Here is a 25,222-nt window from a genome sequence, read left to right as displayed (position 1 = left end):
AGATGGAGGGAGGGAGGCAAGGAGGGAGAGGGATAATGAAGAAGAGAGGGGAAGGAGATAAACACATTTAGAATGTGTTTAGTCCATGCGCCAACTCCCCAGAATAAATAAGATCATTATGCACTGCAAACATCCACAACTAAAGTAACAAACTGCAAAATCAAAATCAATAAAACAAAAAGAAAAAAGAATCCATTCAAATTATTTACCATTCTATAATCTCAAAAGACAAATTGAGAGAAGCAAGCCACACTTTGGCAGATGTCTCAGGGTAATTAGAAACAGTACTTTCCAAAGTGGAATGGCGGCAGCAATTCTGATTTTCAGTGGAAACTCTTGATAATCAGGCAAGGAAACGGGATGAAAAAAACTGCTCTCAGACTACAACTCCCTACCTAGAGAAAATTCCTTTTAAAGAGGTGATGAGATAAAGATATTTTCAAACAGACAGCGCAGGAGACAGCTTGTCACCATAAGACCCACCTAGGCAAGCATGCGATGGTATTATTTATTGACGAGTCTGTGAATGATCACACGGATTGACAGTGGAAATCTGTTTTTGTTAAAGGTATGGATTCAAGTGCTTCATTCCAAGATGAATAGTGTGAACTGAGACAGAGCCCTTAAGGAAGTAATTAAGGTTGAATGAGGTTCCCAGGATGGTTCAACATCTATGCAATCTTAATTTATTAAGATGCTTCATACACACTGATTCTTTCCTATGGTGGATTTTGCTAAGTGAGTTTGCAGAATAAACAAAATCTCTGTCTTTTTGGCATGGTATTTAAATAAGAAATACATATATATATATATATATATATATATATATATATTTAAATAAGAAAATATATGTATTTAAGACATAATTTAAAATAAGAAAATATATATTTAAATAAGAAATATATTTTAAAATAAAATATATTTAAATACGATACATATTTTTAAATAAGAAAAATATACATTTAAATAAGATACATATTTTAAATAAGATATATATTTTTAAATAAGAAAAATATCTATTTAAATAAGAAATATATATTTTAAATATGAAAAATATATATTTAAATTATATATATATATATATATATATATATATATATATATATAATTGTACAGTTTCCAGGGATTTATGCTTGATAAAAGATGTTAGAGAATATTAGGATTTTCTGGATAATTTATTCTTTTATATAAACTTTGAACTCTGGAAAAGTATACCCTTTTCAGGGATCGAACTCATGACCTTGTGCTTGGCAGGCAGGCTCTTATGCCGCTGAGCTAAATTCCCTGCCTGTGTAAAAGTATACTCTTAACCTCATGGTAACTCTCTGGAAACATTTTCATGAAAAAGTATTCATTTCATCAAGAAAGTTGTGAAAAATCCATGTAGAATTTGGGAGTCACCAAAGGCAATGCTTCAGTATCAAAGCGAGAGTTTTACAGTTTCAGGACAGTGTTATGCCATAGTATTGGGCACCATAAAAAAGAGGAAATGACTTAAATCTCTGAAAACAACTTGGGTCCCAGGATGAAGGAAATAGTCTAGCTAATGTAAGTGACAATCTTACGCAGTCAGGCAGCCCAATGCCATTCCCTGGAATCTCTAGATTTTCATTTGTATCTTGTCAGTGAAATCATGGTGCTGATAAAGGCAGAGGCCTGAGAAGTAGGGGAAGCCAGCTATCCCCATCTGCAGCTGCTGATGGATGGAGTAAGATAAAGTTCCAGACTGTGTGATGTAAATGTAACCAGATTCCTCATAGTTCTGGATGGTTAGAAACCTAAGATGGAGCTGTGAGCAGGTTCAGTCTGTCCTAAAATGGCATGGACAATGCTTCTGATGTTACTCGATGGTAAGGAAAGCAGGCAAAAAGGGGGTCACACAGCACCCACTGGCGCAGGTGAATGGACCCCTTAACAGGTGATCATTGCCCAAAGACCACACAGCTGGCAACACCACATGACAGGCCAAGTTACAGTTTGCAGGTTGAACCATGGCTCCTTGGCCGCCATGTTTTTGGCCCTGTGCAGAGGCAGCACACTGGGATGGAGACCTTGGAGTGGAACAAAGTTGCTCAGCTCCTGGTGGCAGGGAGGAAAAGGAGAGGAGGAGAAGTTGGGAGCCCATAGCCCCTCCAAGGCCATGCTCCTGATACCTAATTTCCTCCCACCAGACACCCTCCAATAGAGCCATAGGCTGGGGATCAACCCTTCACCACTGCTTTAGGAATATTCCAGATCCAAACTAAGAGAACTGTCACTCACAGGGTATGTTTCCCAAGACCCACCAAGAGATGCCCAAAATTATACAGAACCCTATACATACCATGGTTTTTCTCCATGCACCTCTACCTACAAGAAAGCTTAACTTGTAAACTAGATAGAGCAAGAAAGCACAACAGCTAATAATGTAGAACAATTCTAATGATGTCCTGGAAGAGTAATTTAAAACTAATGAGTTTTTTTTAATTTCTGGAGTTATCTATGAAATATTTTGGGGGTGTGGCTGACTGGGGAAAGAGAGAATGTGAAAAGCAAATGACAGGTATTTCCTATACTTTGAAGCCCCTCGCTCCATAATATTTTCTCTTTGCAGAGATCATGGTTCTAGATCACTGGCAACAGTGTTAGGCCAGAGAGGCTTCACTGAAGACCGGGTTGTTTCCATAGCTATGTGTGCAGGAGCTGAGGGCCATGTAAACCACAGGATAATCCCTTATGGAAGTGGTCACTGCACATTTGCTGCTTAAGGTTTTGAAACCCTACTTGAAGCAAGCCAACCAGCGTTGATATCCAAATGCCATTTGCATTGAAAGAAGTGTGAACTACAGTACCCAGATTCCCCATTCCTCTTACCCAGTGGACAAAACCTCAAATGAATAGTAATTAGGTCTTTGAAGTGCTGAGCATGCTCCATGTAAGAGTGGAGGGGGAGAAGAGAGGGACCATGCCATCTGTTATGGATGAAAAACTGGTGGTCAGTTCAACTCCAGCTGAACTGAATCAGCAAGGTGCTGAGTACAGAGGGCCCACCTGAGGAAAGATGCCAGCATACAAAGCAGACGCAGAGAGGGATTGCATAGCTTTGTGGGTTCTCCTAAGGGTTCTTTGGAGCCATTGGTTCTCCTGGAGGAGTGTCATGCTGGCCTTCCTGCTATGAATTCAGCCATTATTATAGGAGGAGCTTGGAACCTTGTTGCTGAGAATGGCTGTGGTTCACTTTGGTCCTCATGTTGAACATTGCTCTCTGGGGTAAGATGTGTGTTGTTTAATCTCCAGGAGAAGCTTGCCACCCTGGCTTCCTGATATGAACTCAGCTGTTATTATTGGAGGAGCTCAGGACCTCACTGTCACTGAGGATGGCTGTGGTACTTTTCAGGGGAGTCCTGGTCCTTATTCTGAGTGTTGCTTCTTGGCTGCAGTGTAGAACCCTCAGCCTACTAACACAGATCCTGCACGCTGTTGGCACAGACTTTCTAGCTCTCACCGCTGACCTTTGGGTCTTCCCAGTTCTTATATGTAAAACAGACTTGCATGGGTCATTGTCGTGGGCTCTGGACCTCCAGTTGGACTAGTAAGAGGCACCGTCATGGGCTCCAAGTCTTTAACTGGACACATGCAGGACATCGCTGTGGGATCCAGATCCTCAAATGGATTTTCTAGGTCTTTAGTGTTGTGGACAGATTTCCTGCACTTTTTTTTTTTTTTTTTTGGTCTTTTTCGTTTTTATCGGTACCAGGGATCGAACTCACGACTGCCTGCTTCCAAGGCAGGCACTTATGCCGCTGAGCTAAATCCCCAGCCCCTTCTTGCACTTTTTAATATTTAACTCCTTGGGTGGCCATCATAAATATAAATTCTGTGTCCTGGATGTAACTTCCCCCTTGCAACTCCTGACTACAGCATCACCTCAGGAGCCTTCCTGACTCCTACGATGCATGAGCAGACATGGTCACTGGTTCGAGCTCGGACTGCCAAATGCTGCTCTGTGTGCCTGCCTAAGGGAGCATGCCTGGAGAGAACCCAGAAAGCAAGGCAACTGCTCTTTAGGCTACCAAGCCTATACCAAGAGTTCTCCTGAGGACTGCTGTACAATTCCTGTACCACCATGAACCCCAGGAGTTAATACAATCAAATAATGTCTAGAGAAGCAACCAGGCAGACGCAGAAAGAATAAAAAGAGAGCACTGGTTTATCATCAGGGTTCTCTCTCTGAACAAAAATGTAAGGATATGGCTCTGCTTGGGTTAAAACAACACACTCAGACAAGGTTTACCAAGCAGGACAATATACCCGGATGTAGACCCAGATATTGAAAATTGTACCCTGCCTTTTCAGCTCCTTCATGTAAAACAGTTAATGATTAGAAGACACCGTGGAAACACAGATGCTTTGGAAGGAAGATACCAAATAAGACAAGAGCCTGTTTCATGTGGAGTGTCTGTGCTGTAACCCAGGACACAATGGCTCACTTACTATGTACCTTTTGGGTAAGAAAAGAAATCCAATGGGCCACAATTATGTTTTGCATTTGTTACACGATTTTTATAAAGGGAAAATCGTGACTTCCACATAAACATTACACAAATGTGTACTACATGAATGTGTACAAAAGACTTTAATTCAAATAAATCAATATGTGAGGGAAGTTTTAGGATATTACCAGTGGTATGGAGGGGAATGGAAAAAACCAGACAAGAACACAGGTAACCAAGAATGCTGAAGTAAATTTAATAGACAATAGGCAGAACTGATCCTTTCCACCAAACACATGGGCTGTTATGTTTACAGTTGAAAAATAACAACAGAACGCGTCAGAGTCACCTGGAAGGGTACAACAAGGCAAAATGGCATATTTCCCTTTGTCCCCATTTTAAACCCTCCAGGATTTTCTGGTAAATGATAGCCAAGTTTCCAAGGTGGAGTGTGTCTATATAAGCAGCTGATAAATATGTGCTGGCTGATTATGCCCAAAATGTACTTCGATCTCTGTTCAAGTAGCGATTTGAGAAAACAACCTATTTCAACACACAAACAAAAAAGTTTTTAAAAAAAGACCATTCTTAAAAGAGAATTTTGGCTGAGGTAGAAAACGTTATTGGACGTGGATAACACACACATTCCAAGTACAACAACTGATGTAACAGCTCCAGGAAAGTCACTGAGCAAAGGCCAAAGAGAGATTCTCAGGGGACAGAAATTAATTTAAGACTAGTTTGGAGAATCATTTTGTTAGGTTCACCAATATCATGGGTTTCCCTACTTGGGTTTCAAAGTTAAGAGATTACCTTCTCAATTGCAAAACTGTGAAATATATATATATATATATATATATATATATATATACACACACACACACACATATACATACATAAATGCATATACATGCATGTATACATCATTTAGATTCACAAAATGTAACTTCAGAAAATCTAAGATGGAAAACGAACATAAATATAACGTCTACAGTGTCTTGGAGAAGGATATCCCTCACGTACAAATATGCACCCACATTTATGCACATTATGTTGCAGTATACACATGTGTGTGCAAACTGCTTCCCAACTTACAGATGCAGACAGAAAAGCTAGATGTTGGCTGGGGCTCCTCCCTGGGTCTTTTTTTTAGCTGGCCTTGATGATTGAATGGCCCAGGCCACTCGGGAATGCTGGAGTGGGCTACAGAGGGCACTTCTGGACTGCGGCTCCTGCTGCCCACCCTCAGCAGTGTGGGTCGTGAAAGCGAGTTGGGGCAGTACACGGGGGCCCGGCCCTCATTCGAAGGTAGGCAGGCCAAACAACTCGGGCTGCAGGTCCTAGAGGGAATGCAGCACCACGGTGGCCGTGGTGATCAAGTCGAGGCTCAGGTTTTCATCAGGAACCATGACAACCTGCATCCCCGCTGCCAGGGCAGCCTCCACCCCATTGGGAGTGTCTTCAAGATGAGACACTGTGGGAAGAAACAGAAAGCTGAGATGGCCTTGGGTGCAACCCAGCTCCCAGAGGAAGTGTGACTACCATGGTCTGGATGTCCAGGGTCTCCAGAAGGGCACACGTTCAAGGCTCTACCCCCAGGGCTGCCGTGCTCAGAGGCCACACTTTTGGAAGGTGGCTTGGCCACTTTCTCATCACTGAGACACAATACATGACCCTGGGAATGAAAAAAGGAAGTTTATTTTGGCTTGTGGTCTGCAGAAGTTTGGTGCATAGCTAAGTGGCCGAAAGGCGTGGCAGAGGAGAAACTCATGGTCTGGAGACTGAAAGCAGACAGAGATCAATGATGAAGGAAGGAAGGAGCCAGACCCCTCCAGGAAATGCCTCCAGGACCACAGCTCCTCCAAAAGTCCTAGTATGAGCAGGTGAGGCTTTGGGGGGACATCTCCATAAAATCCACAGACTACTGTATCATGAGGGCTCTGGCCTTACCATTGCAGTAATTTAACGAAGGCTTCATGTTTGAATGGACTATAGGAAGGGAAGGGAAAAAGAAAGTGGAACCCAATGGAAGGAAGTGGGTGGAAGGGGCGTAACCCCAGGGGAACCTGTCTTGTCATTGGCTCCTTTTTCTGTTTCTGCTTCCTGGCTGCCTTTCCACCATGATGTTGTCACACAACACAAGCCTAAACATACAATGGAGCCAGCTGACCAGGACTGAAAATTCTAAACTTGTGAGCCTAAATAAACCTTTCCTCTTTTATGGTAATGACTTTCTCAGATATTTGTATTGTATGGTATTTTGTCATGGTGATAGACACCTGTCTAACACAGAATGTTTAGGGTGCTTGTCACCAAGGCATTTGGGACTGTCCCCACTGGGGTGGAAGGGCCTTGTATGCTTCCTGGCTGACCAGCTGTGGTTCTGACCCATTCTTTCCCACTGGGATTTCTCGAGAGGAGACAAATTCTGTGCCTTTTAGAGCCTAACTGTGACACCACACAGCTGTGCCTCATGTTGGTATTTTTGGTATGAAACTACTTTATTTAGATCGTAACAATCTGTTCCATCAATAATTGAACATTCAGAGTGTGAGAGGAAATTGTAAAACAAAATGATCATGCTTCTTAAATGTAAAAACACTTCAGAGCTTCTTATACTTCATGTCCTGTACTTAGAGAATTAAATGGTTTGGTGCTATAGTGAAAAAATTCAGGGCCTTATGTGCTGGTGCTGGACATGAAGGCTAAACAAAACAAAATTCATGAGCACTGGATCAGGGGCAAGTGTACGTACCCTGTGGGAAGACCATGGATGGCAACCTTGACAGAACAGTGCAGGGAGGTTACTGACAAGCAGATCTGTGTAATGCACTCTATACCTCTGGGCTGCTCACACAGTGGGCTGGGTCAGCCTGCAGGTCTGCTCACTGTGCATGCCCTCCAGCTCTCACAGGCGGCCCACGTGGAGATGCCTCCCAAGCTGCTGCAGAGACATCTGTCTACTGGTGGCAAGAAGGAGCAGATCTGACTACCACTCCACCTGGGGAAAACAGGCATCCAGCCAGCTTCCCCCAGCTCCCTGGAAGGTGATCCATGAACAGTGAGAATGGGGTATCCCTCAGAAGCTCCTGGAGCACTGCCCTTCCTGCTGTCAGTTTTTTCTTTGTTTCTTTCAGATGCATTCAAATTATAAAGCAGAACAACCACTGTGTTTAGAAGCACCTATCAAAAATGTGCAGCAAGGTTTTGATGCCTTCATTAGGCTACGTGTGTTGATTCCAAAGACCAAATGTGAGTCTTTCGAGGACACCCCTTCCATCGAAAGACCACTCATCCCGGCAGGTAAAAACTGCCAGAGCAGGGCTCCTTTATCTACTGGAACCAAGTACAAATGAGGCAAAGTTACCTGGAAAGAATGCCTGCCAATCACAGGAAATGTAGGCACAAAGGACGAGAAAACAGGGTGCTCCAGCCACAGCTCACAGAGAGTAGTCAGAATATGAGCTTGTTCCCAGGCTGCAGGCCACAGAAAGTTAAGTTTTTCTATGCAAAAGCAGATCTGTCTCAGGGCCGTTTCTGTCACATGTGCTAACCGCCAGCCCTGAAAGGAACAGGAGCCGACTCTCACCCTGGCTGTGCCCTTTCTCCAAGCAGGCTCAGAGACCAGCGGCTGGTGACTGTGTTCTGCCCTGGGGCCCAGCCTGTCCTCTGTCCTTCACGGACTATCCCTTCCTAGCAGCAGATTCATGCCAAGGGCGCCTGGGAACTGAGTGTTTGCACTGTGCTATCTGGGGAGAGAAGCTGCCTTAGAAGTGAGGGGAAGCCAGCTCCTTACTGCAAACACTGCAAGCGGACCGACTCTGCCAGCCCCACTCTATTTTCTGACTTCCACAGGGCCGGGACCCAAGAGGCTGGCTGTTGGATGGGTCTGGGATGGGTTGCTCAGCTGCTGTCCCAGGCCTTTGGCCTCCTGACAGCTCCTCTGACAGCTCTCCCCACTCCTCTGCCAAGCTCTTCTCTTCTCCCTGCAGCAAGCTAAAGGCTGTGATCCATCTGGCTTCTGTCCCCAGGAGAGAAGATGGCCTTGACTCGATGGCAGTGGGAGGGAGTCATGGAGAGGGTGTGACATTTCCTGCCTGGACACCACAGCCCCTGGAGCCACTGGACCTGAGGCTCTGCACAGGCAGAAGCTCCACAGTGACCTCCCTCTCCCTCACCTGGCCAGCCTGTCAGGACCTGCCCTAGAGCAGAGGCTCCTACGCTTTAACTTTCTGAAGATCAAGGACATAAAACTAAGATGTTCCATTTTATAACTAGGGAGTGCCTCCCAGAATATCTGTCTGAGGGCCTGTGACACATTCACAGAAGTCTGGTGAGGCTGCTTCCAGCTGCACACCGAGACGGTGCCACAACTCGCTGTGTCCCTGTGTGAAGGGAGCACTTGAGGGGCCTCTGATAAGGACAGGGACCCCCATCCATGCAGCTTCACCCTCCCAATCCCATGGTCTTCCACAGGCCTCATCACCTGGCTCTTCCAACTCCAAGGTGAGCTGTCAACACACGGCCTCTGGGAGGACATAAATATTCAGTCCATCACCACGGCAGGGGGTAAACACAAATGAGTTTCAGCCCCGTGAGACTCAGTACCAGGCCAGAAACACTGATCCAGGCAACCCTGGGATATATCTGTGCTATCTTTAGGGCATCAAAGGGGCAGCAATTTCTTACAGCAGGGGTGCACAGAGCTTTCAAGATGAATCCCAATGCTAACTGCATCCCACTGGTCTGGGAGAAGCATTGGAAGTCATCTTGGAAGCTCTGTCAATATACCTAGCTTTAGACACAGTTTAAAAAAAAAAACTTTTGGAAAACAAATGTATCCTCTGGCTGTGCCAAGAGCCTTGCAGGTAACAAGGCAAGGCAAGGATTTCCTCTCAAGCCTCAACACATGATAGAGCCTCATTTCCTGCCGCCGACTGTCAGGGTTTGAGACTCAGAATGAGGTGGATGCTTAAGAAAAACTGACCAGCATCCCCAGCATCTCCAAGACCAGCTCCTCCTGGCACAGCAGATAAGCTGTCCTGTCTGGGAGAGAAGCAGGTCACAGGGAATTTGGCTAGTCCTGGGACTGCCTGATCTGCCAAGCTACAGTAGCAAAGCAAGGGTCCAATGGTGTTTTTTGGACAGGTTCAGAAGGATCCTCGTACTGTTAGAGGCCCACCTTTGGAAACCCGTGGGACCATTCACACAGTATTTGTTTGATCTCGGTAATCTGATTCACTGTTCTCTCCAAAGCACCTCATTCAGACAGGGCTTCTTCTAGCCCACTTCGTTCAGTAGTTTTTGGAAAGCCATCTCAAAGGCCTTCTTAAGAAAGGCAGGAAACAAGGAAGGTGCCCACTGAGCAGGACATAAAACAGCTCCACTGTGGAGGAGGAAGTCATAGATAATCTTAAAGGGATATGTCTTCATTGGCAGAAAGGACACCCTGCCCCGGCCACCTGGAACATCAGAGGTAGACTGTAACCTTTCAAAGTCAACACGCGAAGCTTTAGAATTATGATTTACTTGGAGACCTTTTCATTGCACAGAAGAGGGAATACATTTAAGGGTGTGGAGAACAAACAAATGAATCCAGGATAAATAAGACTCTCCCAGACTTTAGCACTGTTTAAACATACCTTCACGCCAACCTCTCATTTTATAAAGACATGAATAAGCGATACTCAGAGTCTGGTGGCGAGGAAGTGCTCCATCAATATCAGCTACAATTATGATAATGGAGATCCATCCTGCAGCTCTTATAAGACATGCACAGAGGAGTTTCATATTGCTCAAGCTGGTCATGGCACTGTGACCAGTACCTTACAGCACCATGACTCCTCTGCGAAGTGTCTCTCCCGAAGCTGAGACATTAATAAACCGCTGATTAGTGACACCTGCCTCTTCTTGTTTGCGTCTCCATGAGCTTCATCAAGCATGGACACGAAACAGCCTGTGTGTAGTAGAGGCTAATACGGGAAACCTCGAGTAATAGTGTCCTAGGTTGCTTTCTATTACTGTAACAAAAGACACAGGGCTGGGTGACCCATACTGAAAGAGGTGAGATAGCTCAGAGTTTTGGGGGTGACTTAGTTACTTTCCTCTCACTGCTGACAGAAAATACTCAACACCCCAAATGAAAGACGGAAAGGGTTATTTATTTAGCTCACAGTTTGTGGAGGTTTTGGTCCAAAATCAGCTGGCTTCAAGTCAGACAGGCATGGCTCAGGGGGAAACACTTCAAGGCACAGATAACAGCAAAATCAGCCAGAGCAAAAGGTGGGGAGAGCCAGCCTCTTCTCCTCCCTTACACTATAAGCAGGCTACCACCCCTAGGGTGGGTGTAGTGCTCACACCATCTCCCTGCCCACTCTTGCACAGGCTGAAGATGTTTACAAAGTAAAGAACCTGGCTCCCTGCTGAGTCCCTTCCCTTAAACTTCTAAGCTTCTCAAGTTGACACAACCTATCAACTGTGACAGGGGCTGTAAAGTCCAAACATTTCCTACAAATGACCACCTGGTAAGCTTCTTTTGCTTTTAGGCAGAGTGGTGCTCCACCCCTTGTTTTCTTTATCCACTCATCTGGGGACAGACAAACATCAGTTTCCTGATTGGCAATAGAAGCGCTGGCTCCTTGGTAGCAGGAAGTCTGCGTCCACTGTGGCTGACCTGAGGGCCATGCCCCCCTGGCCAGTCAGTGCTGTGAGGCCCACAGCCTTATGTTTGGCCTTTCTTGCTCTTCCACCAAGGGGGCTGAGGGAGCCCACTGCACCCTGTCCCATCCCGAAAGCACGATGCGCCAAGCCACAGGGCCCTGCTGGGGTTGGCTAAGAGTGGCCGCCTGCTGCCCAGCAGCATCAGATGCCCCCGTTCACCCTGCAAACCCCCCAATGCACCTGGGCCAAACTCACTGCTTACCCCCACTGTTTCAGCCCAGCTGAGAGCTCAAGCCAAACACCTTCCTCCCTCTGCAAGTCAGAAATGCTGGCATAAAGCCAGTGCTGGGAATCTCCAAGTACCAGGAGCACACAGGCAGGAGGCACTGGAGCTCACAGGTCCCTCAGTCAGTGACAGAGAAGGCAGCTTTCTCCACTGTGAATTACTGCCAGCTCTTTGCTCAGTGAGGGGCTGGAGGCTTAGAGGATTCACCACAATGCAAGCAGGGCGCAGCAGGTATTATCCTTAGTTAACAGTGAAGCAGAGCTTGCAAGGTTGCGCAGCTGCAGTACAGAATCGTGGATGCAGGAGCGAGGTGGTGGGTAGCAGCCTGGCAGGGTAGTGCGGAGTGAGCCGGGAGCCCAGCTTCACGGGGCGGTCACATCACCCAACAGCCGCACTCAGCATGCTGACCCTACTGGCAGCAGAGCTCCAGGTCTGCCACCAGGACAGCTGTGGCGTGTTTAGGCCGTAGTGACTGGGCTCTTCAGAAAGTATTTCTGGAGGAAATTTTGGAGGCCCCGAGTGACAGTTTGGGAGGATGTAATAAATACAGGTGGCGACTGTCATCTTTGGGTTCTGGACATCAGGGAGTGGCTGTTAAGTAAGACAGGTGACAGAAGCATTAGCAGACAGATTCAGCCAGCATGTCCTTGCTGGGGGGACATGATTTCCAAAGACTCAGGCTTTGGCATCGGTAACTATCAACCTTACACACACACACAGGCACATGTACATCATGCATGCAGAACACAGCCACTTGCATGCTTCAAAGCAGGCGCATGTTTCTGTAGCCTGGAGGGGAGGTGACAGATGTTAAAGCCTACAGTCAGCTTGCTGTCACCACCACCATCACCATCACTGCCACCACCACTTTCGGTTATGCTCTGACTCTACCTAAGTAAGTCAGGGCTCCAGGGGTATCATACATCTCTCAGGGCAACACTGGCAGAATCTCTGACCTCTAGGAGGAAGCAGACAGCAGAACTGGCGAACTCAGCTGTGTTCAAGCAGCACCCTTGGTTCTGCATGTCCCAGGCTCAAGCCAAGTGCACAGCTTGAGGGCTTCCAGAAGAGGATCCTCTGCAACCTGCCTCTCCCACTTCAACCAGCAGGGTACACTCTGGGGTGGGGCGGCTGCCACAGCCATGGTAAGGGGGACCCTGCCAGCTCTACAGGCTACAAGAGGCCACCTGCCTGGCTGTGCTACCCCCTAACCCTACTGGGTGTCTCAGGCAAATGGGCTCTCCCTTCTGTGTCTCTGAGGCATCATCCACATGGCAGGGACACCTACATTTCTGCAGCACAGTGCCTGCCAGCCAGCAGAGCCTGCAGCTGACCTTCAGGTCGCCCTGGCTGTGGAATGCTGATGGCAGCATGCAAGGGCCAGCGCTGAATCTAGTGTCCCTGCTCTGTCTGCTGCCCGCTGGCTCTGGGAACTGGATGAGGCACAGCGGTACTTTCATTTTCCTTTGTGCTTGGGGAGGGAGACTAATGACCTCCAGTAGTCTTTAACCAGGGGAAAAGGAAAACAAAAGCCACACCCCTTCCCTCCTGTGGAATTCCTGATGCAGGGGCTGGCCTGAGGGAACTTGGGAGGGAGGAACTGGGAGGGAGGCACTTATGTGTGCAGCTGGGAGCTGGTGCACTGCATGGCTCAGGGCTTGAGGGAGGAGGGAAGGGGGGAGGGAAGGAGGGAAGGAGGGAGAGAGGAAGCAGCCAGGATGGCTCATTCTGCCCAGGCCAGGCCAGGCAGTGTATGGGGCTGTGGACACAGCCCTGCTGCACAGGGATCGCCTCCTGCCTCGGCATGATGGAGGTTGAAGGACGCCTGTCCCCCTTGTTCCTGCCTTCCCAGCCGGGAGCTCCTGAAAGTGATGGAATTTCCCGAGTGAGGACCAAGCCCTTCCTGGTGAGATCTGAATCTTCCATGTTAAGGAGCTGGCCCTTGTGGTGCCCCAAGGTCATGCCAGGGTGGCGTCTGCACGTCACAGAGACTGGGATTGTCGCCAGCAGGCTTTGGTTGTGTGAACTCCAATGCAGGAACAGGACTGGAGCTGGTTAGTGACACCCTCTCACACACCTTGATCATGAGGCCCCCACATAAAAACACTTCAGGGTGGCCAGTGGGGGCCCTGAGGCCAGAGGGCACATGGGGTGAGGAAGAGACCATGGAGGAACTCAGTGCCCACTGCCACGCCTGGTATGGGCATCTGTTCAATCGGGTGGGTCCTGGGTTCTTTCCTCCACAGCAAACCAGCACATGCAACTCTGTACTGGAGTTACCCTGTCTGTCAGGAGTCGCTGAGAGGGACTCTCAAGGGTGCATGCAAGTACTGCAGCATCTGCTGCCCAGGGCGCCCGTGGCCCTGAGTGTTTCAGATAAGAAAGCCCAGGAAGGCCACTGGACTCTGGGACCACAGTGGGATCGATTGAGAACACCCCAGGTGTTCAGCTTTATTTAGAAGGCAAATGCTGGGATCTGAGTCTGGGGCTGAGACCTTCCCCATGTCTCCTGGGAGCGTGTCTCAGGCTGTGAAGAGTCAGTCTGCACCTGCACAAGTGCCTGCACCTGGCCTGCATCAGCACCTGCACCTTCCCTGAGCCTGAACCTGCACCTAGCCTGCACCTGGCCTGCCACTGCACCAAGGAGCAAGCACCACCACTCTACAGCCACAGGGGCCAGGGAATGAGGATTCCCACTGAGCAATGCCTAGGGAGCCACAGTGGCAGACCTCAAGAAGAAGCCTCGCGCGTGTCTCTAGGTGGCCTGCCCAGTCCAGTGGCGGCTGGGCAGGGGGCTGTGGGCACCGCAGGCCACAACCACAAGCTGCTACCTTCCCAGAGTCGCTGCAGCACAGAAACTCACAGGGGCTGGAAACCCACATAAGCAGACACTGCGGCCACCATGATCTCTGTATAAGTGACTGCGGAGGGAGGAAGTAAGCTCCCGGGGATTTGCGTGTGCACTGCAGGAACAGCCCTGGCCACAGGTGTCCCAAGCGGCCCCTTCAGGAAGTCTGAGGCGCATCCTTCCGATCCCTGGGTACCCTTGACAGACCCGCGCTTTGGCGCACCCGCCGCGCAATGCCGGACGCTGCTTGCCCACGCCCAACTCGCCTGCTCCAAGGGCAGCAGGTGAGAGAAACGCCTGGCACAGGCCAAGAAGATGTCGGGGGGCCGGCTTCCCGCTCTTCCCCTTGGGATCGTCCCCCAGCACGATGTGGCTGAACAAGCTGAAGAACTTCTTGTGTCGGTTGGTCTTCATCTCGAAGGGCGCACGCCCCGAGCTGGTGGCCACGGCGAAGGGGACTTCGTGCTTCCGCAAGTGGTGGATGAGCCTCTCCACACCTGGGAAGGCAGAGGGGGCCTTCAGTGTGCTGGGGGCAGTGTGGCGGGAGGGGTGCTGGCGAGGCTCAGTGCCGTAGCTGGGATGTGTGTATGTGGGGTCACTGCAAGCCTGTGTCATCTGCCCCCGGCATGGTGTGTCAGGAGGCCATGGGCTTCAGGAGGCATCCTCCCGGAGCAAAGGAGGTCTGGGGTAACAGCTGAGCCTGGAGGAGGACACCAGGAAACCAGGGTCCTCCTCCCTGTCACTGTCTCTCTCCCTGCTTCCTGCTCATATGGGAGCACACCTCTGTGTGCGGGAACACACCAGGAAGCCAGCATGCCTGTCAGCCCTCCTCCCACTCCTCTTCCTTCATTTCCTTCCTCCCTCCCATTGCTATCATTTCCTCCCTTTCTTCCTCCCTCCCTCCCTCCCTCTCTTCTTTCCTTCCCTCCAACTAGAATAGAGTAACATTTGAGATCAATAATGGGAAAGCTACAACTATCTGGATATTAAACGACACGTTTCTAGGAAGACACGGGTGAAAGAGGAAACCACAAAAGGTCATTAGATAATTCTGTGTAGAGAACAGGAACGCCTTAGCATCTATGGGGTGCAACTAAAGTGGAAGAAGCTGACAGTATTTAATGCTTGAGTAGAGAAGATGGCCTCAACTCGGTGGTCTAGCTAGTCACATTTAAAAAACATAAACTGTAAGACCAGTGATGGGCTATTCTTTCTCCTTAGAAGTCACACAGAAAGAGCAAATCAAATAAAGAAGGGAATAAAAACAGAAGAAACAACAAGAAAAAAGAGAAAACAATACAGAAAGTCGATTAAGCTAAAAGCTGGTTCTTTGAAACGATCAGGTAAATATTGGACCTGTAGCTCGACTGACCAAGAAGAAAAAGAAAAATCTAAATTTATCAATATAAAGAATGAAATGGAGCAACACTACTGATCCTAAAGTCATTAAAAAGGAAAAAAAAGTTATGAATGATTCAATATCAATTTATGTGACAACTTAGATGAAACAGATTAGTTCTTTAAAAGACAGGGAACTCAGGACACTAATAAGCTGAATGGGCCCCTAGGTAGCATGTGTAATTTACAAATCTTCCTCTATCTAAGGTCAGAGAGTCTCCGATGACTTTCCCATACACTCAAGAAATAAGTAACAGGAATTCTAACAAAATCTCAGGAAACTGGAAGGGACATTTGCTAAGTCTTCTTTTGGTATCAAGATTGCACTTCTCAGGTAGCAAAACCAGCCAAAATCCCGAGACCTCCCAAGGCATATAATTCATGAGTACGTGTACCTCCTCACATCAGCAGTTCTCAACCTGTGCAAACATATGTGTACTATGTGGAGCTTGTATGTGTGAGTTAAAAAGATTTCCATGCCTCATCATTGCATAGCTTGCAACAACTACTTCTGAAGATCAGGGTGTATTAAAAAGTATTGGCAAACTTTCAAAATAAACTTGACCTAACCAGCGTGGAGACAGCAAGAACCACTATGGAAAAGAGACTAGTGGCAGGGAGAGATGCCCAGTAGCAAAATGATTTGCACTTGCAGGGGATTTTAAAGCTAGTAGTCACATCTGCCTTTCAAAAGGCAGGACACTCTGAAAAACACCCTCCTGCTGTGGTCTGCCAGACCCGAATATTCATGCTGTGAGGGAGTTTCACTTCCTTAGGGTCACAGAGGAACTCTGCAGGGTCCCGGGACTCACAGGCCTCCTCCTAGCTGTCTCCAGCCTTGCTGCAGGCTTAGGACCCGGCTGCTTCCTGTTTGTCTGTTGTTTTGTGCAGAGGTGCATTGCAGTGTTCTCTCCCTATCCCTCTGCAGGGCAATCCTTAGCTCAGGAGCGGACCCTCTGACTCAGGCAGCAAATGCTGCTCTGAGAGGGACCTTTAAAATGGAAGGCACAGCATGGAGTTAAAACACGCCTGTCTGTCTGCTCCTTAGAAGGGATGCTGGTGACCGAGGTGGACACCCTGCTCCGGGAGTGCTGCTGGGAACTTCAGAAAGGATGCCACACTGGTCCCTGTCTCCCAGCCCAGCTACATCACACAGGGAAAGAGAGGGATTTGAGCAGTGGGGCCCAGGCAGAGAAACAGTGTGAATGGGCAGATCTGTAGTTGGAGCCATTTACAAAGAAGAGGGGAAAGCTAAAGGGTAGGTCCAACAGGTGGCCAGGATTCCACACCACAGACACTGGACAACTTCCCCTTAGAAAGGGACCAGCCCTGGAGGGCAGCGATCCACAGCGTGCTCCTTGACAAGGATTTGAACTCATGTCTTTCAAAGTCTGCATGCTTAGGCACTAAGCAACAGATGTCCCTGCCCAGGCTGTCTCAGGTGCTCTTGGCACAGGGGCAACTCCAGCTGCCAGCTGCGCCCCTGGACCTGCTGGGGAAGGGGCTGGACAGCCATGAGTCCAAAATGGGCACTGCTGTAACGCTGTGCTCCCCGCCCCACCCTGAGAACCTGGCTCCCCCTCTCTATTCTCAGTTCCCCCTGCAGAGGCACAGGCTTCCCTGCTAACTCACAGGGCTCACCTCTCCTCTCCTGCAGGCCTGAGTCACTGATGAAAACCCACGCTGACCACTTCCGCTGGAAACCGTCAAGACTGGACGTCTCCATGCACACGGAGCTCAGCTCGCAACACACAGCTTCTAAAATGGTTACAGTTCATTGGTTTATATACTGCAGAGTTCAGGAAATATGTGGGGTTGGGGATTTAGCTCAGGGGCATAAGCGCCTGCCTTGCAAGCAGGTGGCGGTCATGAGTTCGATCCCTGGTGCCGATAAAAAAAAAGTGTAAAAAAAAAAAAAAAAGAGAATTCAAGAAATGCGAATAAGCATAGATTTTTCATTTTTGTAAGTTTTATGCATTTATCCTTTAAGATGGAGCCATCCTGTAAAAACCCACCAAGTAGCATAAGCACCTAGTGAAGAGTTCCGGATGGCTTTGGCCCCTGTGACCTGCCGGGTTTCTTAAAGGTTTAATTCTCAATCTGGCTAGTCCCTGCTGCTGAGACTCCACCTGTGTCTTAGCACAGCTGGTTTGGGCAGGGCTCCTCCCTCCTTTGTCTGGGCATGTGTGTGAATTCTGAGCTCCTCTGGAAAGGTGTCTGAGGTGCCTGGCTACTGGGGCAGGCTCTTGACCATGGTGATCAGATGCTCCGGAATAATGTACCAGGGGCCCCTAACAGTGGAACCCAGTCACTGAACTGCATCATGGAGCCACACAGTGCCCCGCAGTGGGGGAGAAATGAGGGAGAGAGGGATTGGGCTGGGGGCAGAGGCCTGAGACCCCAGCAAGACCGGAAGCTCCCGTATGTTCCAGGGAACTCACACCTGTGGCTGATGCTGGCACCCAGCTCAGGGCAGTATGATATTTGGGGGTGTCACAGGTCACTTTCTTGTGGCTCAGCCACAATATCTGACACCCATGACTTAAATGGGGCAGGGTTTATTTTGGCTCCCAGCTGAGTTCCAGGCTGGCAGACGGCAGAAGGAAAGTACAGAGGGAGGGTCTAGGGGAAGGTTGTTGCTCACTACCTGGTGGCCAGGAAGTAGGGAGGAGGGTGGCGGGAGGGAGCGGCACTCCTCCCAGTCATGCTCCAGTACATGTCCGGGTGGAGGCAGGACAGCTGGGGTGGGACATACTCTGATGACCGCAGTGGCTTTAGGCTGAACCTGGAATATGCAGAGGGTTGGCTCACCCGCCCCAGGTGCTTCTGGAAAGTTAGAAGGTGGGACCTTGCACAAGGAAGTCAGGTCACTGGGTTTTGACCCTGAAGGTGACCCTGGGTCTTAAATCCAATGAGTTACCTCTTTGTAGGAGACAAGGGGTCTGGTGGGGTGGGGAAACACACAGGGAAGTGAGGTCTGTGAAGGGGGTGCAGAGGTGAGGAGAAGGGAGCACAAAGCCCAGCAGCTCCAGGGATGCAGGCGGCCACCAGGAACGGCCAGGTGAGAGCCCCGTTCTGCCTTCTCCTCCAGCTCTGAGGTACCCTGCTGCTGCAGGCTCACAGGAAAGGAGGCCTCCGGAGTGCAACCCCAGCTCCGTTCTCCTTTCACATCCTATCGGGGCATGGCGGAGCCAAAGGGTTCCAGGAGACGGATCTGTTTTTAAAAGCAGGCCCAAGCTGTCCTCAGAGCCCGGCAGCTCAACCAGGGAACGTGCTGGCTGCCCCAGGACGGCCGGACAGCGGGTGGGTGGTGATGGCGAGCATGAGAATGAACCAGTGTCCCACAAGTGAGGTGACCTCAGAGGGCACTGTTTCTCCTGGTCGCACAGTGTGTACATCTGCTTCCGTCCTTGACAAACCCTAAGCACTGACAGAAGCCAGTAGGCAGAAGGTAAACACAGAGGGGTTCCTTTGCCATCTGCAAAACACAGTCCAGAGACAGTCCGGTTTGTGAGCATCTGGTCGGCTGGTCCCTGGCAGCCCCAGGACCCAGCTCCAAGTTCTCCCCACAGAGTAAGCTGCTGCTTCTGGAACAGCTGGCTTGGCCTCACCACACGCTCTGGCACCTGCCTGGATAATCTCAATCTCCACCAAGACCACAGGGGCTGCAGCAGTGATTTCCGTCCACCTTCACCCCCACAAGTGATAGCCGAATAAAATAAGTGTAGGACGGGGGCAGCCATGGAAAGGGATTTCTCATCTCTCCCACTCCTTTCCTCAACAGGAGGATTGTTTGCTAGTTGTGGTGGTCTAGAACCCCAGTCCTCAGGAGAGCAGCCTGGGCAGCCATGGAGTTCAACACTAACCTGATCATGTAGTTTGTTTTTGTCTCAAAAAGCAAAACAAAACACCCAAAAAAAGGAATCTGAGGCAAGTGTGCTCCTTCCAAGTGTCTTCATGCTATAGCTGCCCCTAAACTTCTTTCTGCAGCAGATTTGCCTCTGGGAACAATGTAAACAAATTCGCCTCTGGACTCTACTACGGTTCACTGATCTTCATCTTTCTTTTTTGTATAGTGACTGTGCTAAGAATGCAAACAAAACACATCTAATTAATAGTACAGGGGTTTATTATTGGTATATAGTAATTTCTTGGGGGCTCAGAAAATGGTACCCCCAATTATGATGCTTGAACCTGGTGCCTGGGCTCAAAGAAAGGATGCCAGCAAGGGGCAGAAGTAGTCCATGACCCCAGCTGGTCACTATCTGTGGCAGATTAATAACTGGTGATCCACTTGTAACACCCAGCTGACCCGAATCAGGTGGTTCTGGGTGTGGAGGGTCCCCCTGGGGATTGTCACCAACCGTATAAAAGGAGAACTGGGAGGAAGTGATGTGGGCTCTCCTGAAGCAGCTTGCTGAGCTTCCCTCCTGATATGAACTCAGCTGTTATCATCGGAGGAGCTCGGGACTTTATTGTCACTGAGGATGGGAATGGTTCACTTTGGGAGGCTCTGGTCCCTACTCTGAGCATCGCTTCCTGGCTCCAGTGCAGCTCCCTCAGCCTGCTGGTACTGATCCCTCACCCTTTCTGGCTTCCCCTCTTACTTTTGGGCTTTCCCAGTGCAGACACATCAAACAGACTTGTAGGAGACATTGTTGTGGGCTCTGGGTCTTCGACTGGACTCATGCAGAGTGTTGCCATGGCCTCCAGGCCCTCAGCTTGATTCTCTGCATCTTGGTGAGTGCACAGATTTCCTGCACATTTTTTGTATTGGACTCTTTGGGTGACTGTTACAAAATCATACTATACATTAGGCATCCTGTAGTACATTGTTTTCTTTGCAAACCCTGACTACAGTTGCCCCTCTTGCATATTTACCTCCCCGACAATGAGACGCAGGAGCTCTAACCCCTGCTCCCCGGGCCCTGCAGTAACTGCAGTCTCTCTCCCCCAGAACTAGCTGGAGAACCTAGCACAGCTCCTCTCCTGCCCCTGTCCCGGGTGTTTGCTTCTGAGGGCCCCAGTCCACTGCACAACTCTGACCTGGCAGCTTCCTTGGACTTCTCTCTCGTTACCTGGTCTTTCCTTGCAGGCGCATGGAAGAGGAAAGAGACTGCAGCTTCAGGACCACGTCCTTAATCTGGGAATTTGTCTACAGTTTCTGCACCCAATGCCCTTGCACTGTATGTGGCACGGGGAACTGACCCTGGATTCCGGTTTCCTCTTTCCCAGGGTGACAAATGCAAGAGCTCGGAATGAAGCCAGCTCATTAATCCCGCGGAGAGGCTGCATCTCCCCTGCAGAGTCCCCCTGCACAGATGCCCCTGTGTGCTGTCCTCGGATTTTAGGTGGGGTACTGACCTCTCGTCCCCAGCAATCTTCCCTTTAGACAGTGGCTATCCACAGAGAGTACAGCACCATGTCAGTGAAAAGTACAAGGAATCCTCAGGGAGCAGGGAGAAGAATGCAGATGGAGGGCTGCCCAGAGAGGTTGAGGGGCCCTGGGGAATGGGCTCCAGACCTGGCCTCCGTGGCCAATCACTGGTGACCCCGCCTCTCTCTTACTGTCTCCAAACACAGACGGCATCTTCCTGGCTGTTCAGAGCTGCATTCTACATGTAGAGGATGGAGATTTGGGGCTCAATTGCTTCACATCTGAGGCTTCACCTCATCTTGCTCAGTGTTTTTAGCCCTTGGTTTTATCCTGCATTCTTTAAAACACATATCTACGCTACCTACTCACTTCTCAATGGAAAGAGAAAAAAGAAGATTCATTGCTGAATCACTGGAGATGAGGTCTCCCTGTGTGCCCAGGCAGACCCTGAAGTCCTAGACTCATGTGAACTGCCTGGCTTGGCCTGCTCAGTAACTATGATTTCAGCTACAGCTGAAGAGTTTCTTGTGCCAGGGGTTTAGCTCAGGGGTGTAAGCACCTGTCTGGTGACCGGCGCAGTCCCAATGAAACAGGAGACGCTCTTGTGGGCGACAGTTAACTGCTGCTTTATTTACATGGGCTCTGGTTTATATATTTGGCCGTGACCAATCACAGGCTGCCACGAGGAAGCAGGGCGGGAACGGGACGCAGGCTTTGGCTACTATATCCAGCTTTGGCCAATCAGGAGTTGCCACAGAGTATGGAGTGAGCACGAAGTGCGCACGGGTTGGCTAATTTAAAGAGGGACGTAGCGCATTGCGGAAGCTGGCGTGGTCCTTAGTCCTGGGTGGGGTATGGTATGTTGAGTGCCTGTGCCCAACATCTCCCCCTTTCTTTATAACTGACGCAGGGTCTCCAGAGGTCGGTGCCCCTCGTGAGGTGTCACGCTGCAGTCATGACAATGCCTCACTACTCGTTGGTGCTCTTTTGGAGGGGGCAGGAGTATTGTTTTATGAGCCCAACCCGCATGCTCACCGACATGGGGACCGGGGTGTCTCCTGGCCAAGGACGACACCCCCTGCGATGCTTTGCTCCACACCTGCGTCACAGCATGGCGAGCCATGCTGCCGGGCTTTGACCAGATTCTACCGCCAGCAATGCTTGTTTGATAATTGCTCTGTCCCTATTCCTTTGTCTGCGAATCCGACAGAGCAGAAGTAGATTGCCGAATGCGGCAAATGTAGTCATGGTAGCCAGAGCCCCTGTTCCTGCCCATTCCTTTATGAAAGCCAGTTGGAGAGTTGGCCCGAGCTGGATCACAGGAAACTCGTCTGAGTCTGCCATAACTGGAACCGGTGCGAACTGGAGTACCTGCATAACCACAGCTGAAAGTGTACTGTTATCCCAACATTATAACATATAACAGGTTGCGGTGGAGCAATTTAGAAAAATCATATTTGTGGTGTTTATGGTGGCCAGGGAGAATCCCCATAATATCTCCTGGGAGTATCCATCCAGGGGGTCACAGGTGGTAAACTGGAGGACCCTTGCCCAGATAGGGGTGCAGAAGGATCCCCGGGGCCTCCGAGCTGGCGTGCCCTTAATCGCGGCGGGCTCGACTTGGACCCCCTGCAAGATGCGGGTCGGGAGGTAGAGCCGTAGGTCTTATACGGGGCGGCCCTGGGATCCCGTACTCGCTTTCATTGACCCATTTACTCTGAGAAATCCTGCGTTGCAGCTCATTTATGGCCTCAGAGTAGGGCCCTCTCAACTGCGTGTGTGTGACTTCCCTCTTTCGGTGGTGTCTGCATCTGCCATTTTGTATACTTCTTCCTCCTCCCCCTCATTATCTGACGAGTCCTCTGTTTCTGGGTTGGGTGTGGTCGCCTCGCCTGTGGCACTGGGCTCGCAAGATTGCTCGCGGGAGGATTCTGCCTGATGGTAACCAAGCGCCATGGCGCCAGCCCTTATATGGTCACGACAAGAGGTGTCTGCGAGGCAGCTTCTCACTACTGCCCAAAGGGGTCTGACTCCTGGCTCCAGGAGGCCATTTTCTGCTGCAAAGTCAAGATCTCTCCCTAATTTATCCCAGCTGGGGATGGTAACAGACCCCGTGGGACCAAACCAAGGTGGTACCTTATTGACCTGATCGAGGAAGTTTTGAATTTGTTCTTGTTTCATTTGTAATCCCTTTTCTCTCAGTAAGTCGCCCAAAGCGACCGACAGCGGCTGAGTAGCGGTGTTACCCATGTTAACCAGAATTTCAAGAGTTTCTTTTTATTTTTATTTTTATTTTTTTAAATTTTTTATTTTTTTTCCTTTTTCCTTTTTTTTTTTTTGTAACAGGGACAGCTTAGTCCCCGTGCCCCTTTACGGCGCCCCCAAAACCTGCCTCTTTACGGCACCGGGAACTCTCTTTACGAGTTCCTCGACCCTTGCGACGCGTCCGCCCAAGGTTGCCCGATAGCCCCCGCCACCCAGCCTGGCAGCCCCCGCTGCCTGTTGCGTAGCCCCCGCTACCAACGTTGAGCAGTTTAACCTGTCAGCCCCCGCCCGCCGAGTAGCCCCCGCTATTGGCGCTTGACGGTTTTACCTGTTAACGTCTCTGTTCCGTCGGAGAGAGAGTCTCGTTCCCCGTACTGTCAGAGAGAGGGTCTCATCGCTCCGGGAGAGAGGGTCTCAGCACTCCAGGAGAGAGGGTCTCAGTGCTCCCTGTACTGTTGGAGAGAGGGTCTCAGCGCTCCGGGAGAGAGGGTCTCAGCACTCCCCGTATGGGCCACCAGTTGACCGGCGCAGCCCCAATGAAACAGGAGACGCTCTTGTGGGCGACAGTTAACTGCTGCTTTATTTACGTGGGCTCTGGTTTATGTATTTGGCGGTGACCAATCACAGGCTGCCATGAGGAAGCAGGGCGGGAATGGGACGCAGGCTCTGGCTACTATATCCAGCTGTGGCCAATCAGGAGTTGCCACAGAGTATGGAGTGAGCATGAAGTGCGCACGGGTTGGCTAATTTAAAGAGGGATGTAGCGCATTGCGGGAGCTGGCGTGGTCCTTAGTCCCGGGTGGGGTATGGTATGTTGAGCGCCTGCGCCCAACAGCCTGGCAATCATGTAAGGTTGTGAGTTCAATCTCCATTAGCGAAAGAAAGAAAGAAAGAAAGAAAGAAAGAAAGAAAGAAAGGAAGACAGAAAGAGTTTCCTATGACATGTGGAAATGAGAATTTCATTCCATCAGGCAGTTTTTGTGGAGCAGAGCCATACCCACTGTCTGTGTATAGTTTCTTGCTCAAATGGCAAAGCTGAGGCAGGAGGGTTACTGGGGAGTTTGAGACCAGCCTGGGCTACAAAATGAGTTCAAGGGCAGCCTGAACTGCATAGTGAGACCCTGTCTCAAAAAGACCAAAAAGAAAAGAAAAAGAAAGAAAAACAGAAAATAAAAGAAACAAAGAAGGCAAAGCTGGAAATTGAGACAGATACTATATGGTCTGTAAAACTAAGGACAAAGATATTATCCTTACTATGATTACCACTGTAGAAAAGGAATCCTCCTCTAGTCTGTCTTCTTCCATCATACAAGTAATTCTCCTCTGGTAATGCTAGGGCTTTAGAGCAAATGTGAGCCCACTACCCAACTGAGGCTGGGAAATTAGAGTAGATACAGTGTACACATATTCCACTGTATAATGAAACCTAACAGCTCATGGAAGAACACACAGCATCCCAGTTTATCAAGGTCTACCAAAAGCTAATGCTGTATTCTTGTACTACCCAGCTACGCCTCATTAGAGCTATTTGTTGGTTTACATATATATGGAACTTTTAACCACCTGCACAATGCCTCGGTGTAACCAGAAACGGGTAGGATTTTCACATTTTCTAACAGTTTCTTAGTTTCATGAGATGCGGCCCACGGCATGTCCAATGACAGAAAAGCCTGCAGACGAGAATTAAATCAATGTGATACCCAACATGCTCGAGACTGCCCTTCCCAAGGTACTCAAAGAACAGAGAAGCAAGGCTTTCCTGACTGAGCTCCACAGGCACAGATGCTCACCTAGTGGGAGGAGGTCCCTTAGCTGCTAGAGTGAGGGACATTTGGGACATGTCCATTTTCCTGCCTTGCTCATCGCGTCTGATGCCTTCCATCTCATTTCTACTTTTCAGGGTCATTCATTTTGGT

The 25,222-nt window shown here is 49.4% G+C and overlaps 1 protein-coding gene across 1 annotated transcript in view; it reads right to left on the bottom strand.

Annotated features, from left to right (window-relative positions):
- Positions 1-5,770: 5,770 nt before the first annotated feature.
- LOC100736076 (pseudouridine-5'-phosphatase) overlaps positions 5,771-25,222 on the bottom strand; it is a 32,285-nt gene continuing 12,833 nt past the window's right edge. Inside the window, 3 exon segments of the mRNA XM_063242749.1 lie at positions 5,771-5,946; positions 14,529-14,592; positions 14,594-14,767. Coding sequence (XP_063098819.1) covers positions 5,771-5,946; positions 14,529-14,592; positions 14,594-14,767 — 414 coding nt within the window.

The sequence above is a fragment of the Cavia porcellus genome, unplaced genomic scaffold (assembly GCF_034190915.1).
Source record: "Cavia porcellus strain 051 isolate PalLab524CR breed Dunkin Hartley unplaced genomic scaffold, mCavPor4.1 scaffold_33, whole genome shotgun sequence".
In the NCBI taxonomy this organism is placed as follows: Eukaryota; Metazoa; Chordata; class Mammalia; order Rodentia; family Caviidae; genus Cavia; species Cavia porcellus.
This window is presented reverse-complemented; position numbering and strand designations above follow the sequence as displayed.